This window comes from Benincasa hispida, chromosome 12 (assembly GCF_009727055.1).
Source record: "Benincasa hispida cultivar B227 chromosome 12, ASM972705v1, whole genome shotgun sequence".
NCBI lineage: Eukaryota > Viridiplantae > Streptophyta > Magnoliopsida > Cucurbitales > Cucurbitaceae > Benincasa > Benincasa hispida.
Genome location: NC_052360.1, coordinates 75,090,435 through 75,096,160, shown reverse-complemented (window position 1 = coordinate 75,096,160; position 5,726 = coordinate 75,090,435). Strand labels below are relative to the sequence as shown.

At 36.7% G+C, this 5,726-nt stretch overlaps 1 protein-coding gene across 1 annotated transcript; it reads left to right on the top strand.

Moving 5' to 3' along the window:
- The first annotated feature begins 607 nt into the window (after positions 1-607).
- LOC120067641 lies at positions 608-1,905 on the top strand. The gene is made up of 3 exons (XM_039019181.1): positions 608-1,020; positions 1,135-1,410; positions 1,539-1,905. Exons 1-3 carry the CDS (start codon positions 608-610, stop codon positions 1,903-1,905), a joined length of 1,056 nt encoding a protein of 351 aa, XP_038875109.1.
- Positions 1,906-5,726: the final 3,821 nt, after the last annotated feature.

Sequence of the window (5,726 nt, the reverse complement as noted above, 5' to 3'; positions counted from 1 at the left end):
GATTTCTTCTATTTATAGGCGTCGTTCTTCACCAACTTGATGAAGGGGCAACATTAAATTCCATACCCTAGTCAGCTGCCTGACACTCAGATGCTTTTCAGACGCTGCTAGCTGCAGATGCCCATGCTTGCAAGTGGTGATTTGACACAAACAGCCTGAATCAATGAATCTTCCTTGCGTTGAATTCCTCCGACGCATGCCTATGCATTGACGTTGCCTGCGACACTTAGAATCTTTGTTGAAATCCTGCAATAGTATGCGTTAACACCACAGTATTTTAGTAATAAACACTCTTTTGCATGAGTTTGATAGTTTTGAGTAATTCCATGTGTAGTTTTGAGTAATTCCATGTGTTTTCTCTAAGAATGATGAGATTGTATCATTAAAGACCCTAATTGTTCCAACTTTTAAGTCACAATATCTTGTATTTCTACAAGTTATTAATTATCTATTCTGTCTATCAACAAAAATTTTGAATTTAAGGTCAAGAAATCAACCAAATCTCTGTTCACTATCAAACGGGGGAGACATGTAAGTGGAACCTTCGTGCAGTCAAAATGGAAGGGTCTGATATATTCAAGATCACAAATTACTGCAGTTCGCATACATGTTCTATTGGAATTTTGAATCACGACTAAGACAAACTGCTATGGTTGTTGGTCAGCTCATGAAAGATAAGTTCACGGGAATAGGACGTATTTATAAACCTTGTCATATCGTTGAGGATATGAGGAGAGATTATGGCGTGAACATAAGTTACGATAAAGTGTGGCATGCAAGGGAAACCGCGTATGATCTCACTAGAGGTATTCCAGAATACTCATACTCCATACTACATGCATATGGAGAAGCGCTAAAAATAGAGAATTCGGGTACAGTCTTTGAGATCAAACTTGAACATGAAGTGCATTTTAAGTATATGTTTATGGTATTAGGGCCTTGTATTAGAGGTTTCACAAGTTGTCGGCCTTGTATTATTGTTGATGGGTCGCACCTTAAAGAAAAATACAAAGGCACCATGTTGGTTGTGATTTCTATGGACAGGAACAATCAATTATGCCCACTAGCATATGCAATAGTGGACAATGAAACCTATCGATCATGGAAATGGTTTATGTCAAACTTAAAATGCAGTATCGGAGAACCCGATAATCTGGTGTTTGTGTCTTATCGAATGGTATCTATCGACAATGTTATTCGTGCATTTTTTCCCACGACATTTCATGGATTGTGCACATGGCATCTAGAACAAAATCTGGTTACAAACTTTAAGGATAGCACGGTTGTTGGGATATTTAGATATGCAGTAAGGGCATTTTGCATGACAGAGTTCCAGACAAAATTGGATGAACTCTGTAGTTTTAGAGACGGTGTTGTCACGAAATATTTGGAAGACATGGGTCTTCAAAGGTGGGCACAGGTTTACCAAATAGAACGAAGATATGATAACATGACATCCAACAGTGCAGAGTGTTTCAATTTGTTAACTAAAGAGTATCGACTATTGCCCATAGTATGCTTGATTGAATATTTTAAAGGAATGCTCCAATTGTGGTTCTACGAATGGAGGAATTATTGGGCATCTCAACGACATTGCACTCTGACTACTGTGAAACCCGATTGGCAAGTGAGGCCGATAAGGGCAGATTATATCGAGTGGAGCCTATTGATTGTTATCGGGTACACACGCGAGATAATCGATTGGACGGTATTATCAATCTTCACACGAAGGAATGCATGTGTAAGGAATTCGACTCACTTGGTATCCTGTGTTCGCATGCAATTATTGCTGTTAAGGAACGAAATATACCCATTCACAGTCTTTGCAGTCAATTTTATACAGTGGACTCTCTAATGACTGCGTATGCAGAGCCTATAAATCCACTTGGCCACATATCTGAATGAAAAAGACCTCCTAGATATGTAGAAAAGATTATCCTTCCTCCGAAGGTTTGTGTCACAAGCCGAGCGATGGAGAGTGAGAAGAATACCATCCAGAGGAGAATTTTGCAGACAAATGAAATGTGGTCGGTGTGGGAATTATAGGCATAACCGCCAAAATTATACTGAACCGCTTACAATCGTGCAACGTGCTAAAAATGCGAGAGACCATGACACAAACACCCCTCATCTAGTTTAGTTTGTAACTAACTTATAATATTTCATTTGTTATAAATACCATTGATCAATTTTTCATATGTCATACTTGTAACATACTTCATACTTTTTCATACTTCATACTTGTAACATTTCATACTTCATACTTTCATCTTCATACTCTTTCAATCTATATACTCTCTTAATTTTCATACTCTCTCCATCTTCATACTCTCTCAATCTTCATACTTGTAACAAAAAACAATAACTTCATACTCTTTCAATGTTCTTACTTGTAACAAAAAACAATAACTTCATACTCTCTCAATCTTCATACTTGTAACAAACAACAATAACTTCATACTCTCTCAATCTTCATACTTGTAACAAAAAACAATAACTTCATATTCTCTCAATCTCGCTCTCTCTCAACATCTCACTCTCGCAATGTTTGAACTTTGAAACTTGAACCATATAATGTTCTACATACCATTGATATCATGAAAAGAGCAGTAGCTTAATTATGCATGTTCTGATAAAATTCTGATATTGAACTTTGAACTTTGAACTTACATAAAAAAAAATACATGTTCAATTATACAATGAAAAGAGCAGTAGCTCCATTATACATAAAAAATAAATGTTTTTACATACATAAAAAATACAATAAAAAATATATGTTCTATACACATAAAAAAAATATGGAGTGTTTGCCAATAGTTAACACACTAATTGCATCTTATATTCACTCATCTTCTCCTAAGTGATTACAGACGGATCAGCATCAGTCACCAGGTGTTCTTGTAATTTAATTTCGAAGATGCCACAATCAAGCGACCCATGTTGTATGTCGACATTCATAGGTCACGAGATTTTCCAACGGACTGTGGATAGATCCGTCTTTGAACGATCAGTGGCGAGGAGATCGGATTGCTGGTCAAGGTCGGCGGCAGGAGTGAGTGACTGCTAGGCTGTGTAAGGAAGAAGAGGGAAAGGGAAAGAAAAAGAGGAAAAAGGAAAAGGAAAGAAAAAGAAAAGGAAAGAAATAAAATATATTTAATTTTGTTTCCTTTCTATTCCCCTTTATTGTTGTTATTATTATTATTATTATTATTATTATTATTATATATATATACACATATTTTCCATTCTTTTCCTTTCCATTTTTAAAACAAAAATTCTTACCCTTGATTTCCAATACTAAACTCTGGAATTAATTTCTAATATTAATTTCCATTTAAATGATTTAAATTCCAACAATTGCACTTAAATGTCCAAAAATTCCAAAAATGTCCTCAATTAGTAAAAATTTACTGAAATTATATTATTACTAATCGTTGAAGTCGATCACACCTGGATCGGACATCGAGAGCCTCCATCCAGCCAAGCGCTCGTCCAAACTATCGTCGCCCGTGCCCAAGTCGGTCTCCACAGCCGCTCGCTGCTGACCGTTCGTGCCGGCCAGATCTGGTTCTGGTCTCCCACACCGAGCCGCCCGCACTCGTGTGCCGCCAGATCTACTCACATCAAGCCACATCGTCGGATCTAAAGCCGCGCTGTCGACGCCCAACCGCCCAGGTCCGTGCTGCCTAGACATACACACTCCCAGCCAGCCATGCCCTCCCCTTGCCGTTAGCTCGACCTTGTCATTGAACTAGCTTCCACCGCAAATCTTCTTCGCCACTTTGTTCTGATCGAATCTTGGTTGGAGTAAGATTTTTTGCGTAAGTTTTTGGGTGTTGTTGTTCTTGGTTGTTTTCTGGATCACTTGTTATGTCTTGGATTTATAATAGTGTTCCTCCTTGCATTTAAAGGTTAATTGGGGGTTTTGGAGGAGAATTTATGACGGGTATTGAACTTCCTTCTTCGTGGAAATTTGGTAAGTTCTCAGGCTTGGTAACCCCCATTGTGGTCTGGTTTGGGGATTGTTAGATTAAATTTAAAGCCAATTATCTTTTGAAGTTTGGTAAGTTTGGAGTAAGTTGTTGGGTGGTTATTTTGAATTAAGATTAATTATGGAGAATTAAGTTATTAATTTTGAACTTTGTGTATGTTCAGGTAACCAACAGAATTGGGTTTTGGAATTAAGTTTAGACCAAGCTATAGTTTAGGTAAAGTAAAATTGGAGATCTTTGAATAATTTGGTTAATTGGAGTTAGACCCAAAATATTGATTTAAATATTGGATTTATCTTAGGTGTTGCTTGTCTTGAAAAGGATAAACTTACTTGGGTTTCTTTGGATTTAACTTTGAGATAAGTAATCTTACTACTGAAACTGCCCACGGCCCAGGCATTATATGTATGCTGGCATGATAAATGAATGTTATGGTAGAATGATAGCATGATAGACTAATAGTATAATATGATCAAAGTATGTTCTGGTACGAGATCCGAATTATTTATTTATACACATAGACACTTGAATGCTAGTATGAGATGGTATGTGCTTCCATATGGTTGTATTTGATCTGATGATGTTAAGGTATACATGTATGTTATAGAACCATGATGTTGAGGTATATGTGTATGTTGTAGAGCCATGATGTTGAGGTTTATATGTATGTCATAGATTCGTATAGTGATGATTATGATGTTGAGACTGTGCAAAGGTCCTTACTGATTAGTTAGATGTCCATTAGATTTTGTGTTTCCTTTGGGATTCACCAGTTTGTGTTTCCTTCGGGATTCAACAATTTGTATTTCCTTTGGGATTCACCAGTTTGTGTCTCCTTCGGGATTCACCAGAGGTAATGGGCATACTTAACTACAGTAGGATAAGACTTGGCCTCCTTCTTGTTTCATGTGTATATGTGTCTCATGAGAACTAGAGCAGATTATATGTTTCACCAGAGGTGGGTATCTAGAGGACATAGATGTCTAACCTGACCCCAGTAGTGGGGTTATATACTGAGTATTTTATACTCATTCTTTCTCATGTTGTTGTTTCAGGTAAGGGTAGAGATGCACAGGCGATGGACAAGCGGAATTCGTGATCGAGCCACTAGAACTAGTTTTTACGCTTCCGCTCATGAGATTTAGAGTTCTTTTAATGTTTCTCTTAACTTCTAGTCTTGATGTTTAAAACTTACTTTTAAGAATCATTTTTCAAACTTATTTATTATTCTTTATGATTTATGGATACCCTACTATTGTTTTAGTATTAGAATTTAATGAAAGTCTTTTGAACTTACCTTATTTAATTAGCATTTATTTCGCCATAACCGAGTGTCGTTTTGAGTTCCATGCATGCATGTATTTAGTAACAGTTTAACTTAAGTCCTAGGGGGTTGGGTCGTTACAACTTGTGCATGCACATGTCGGGCCGGGTATAAAATTTTTCTTTCATAAAATAAAATAAAGTATTTATGGTCTGCATGAAAAATTACTATGTCAGTAAAAGTATAAGATAGCCAACATATAAACAAGTCAAGACTAGGAAACTTACATCGCACTCGACCAACGAATTCGGGGTAATTGATGCTTGAATTTTATGAAGTATAAATTATGGATGATAAGTATTGGTGGATTGCGTTGTGCACTCAAGTTTCCCCAGAGGAATTCAATTTACAGGAATTTACAGGTAAGTCCAAGATTGAACACAGGAACTTATGAAAATAGTTGCGTTGGA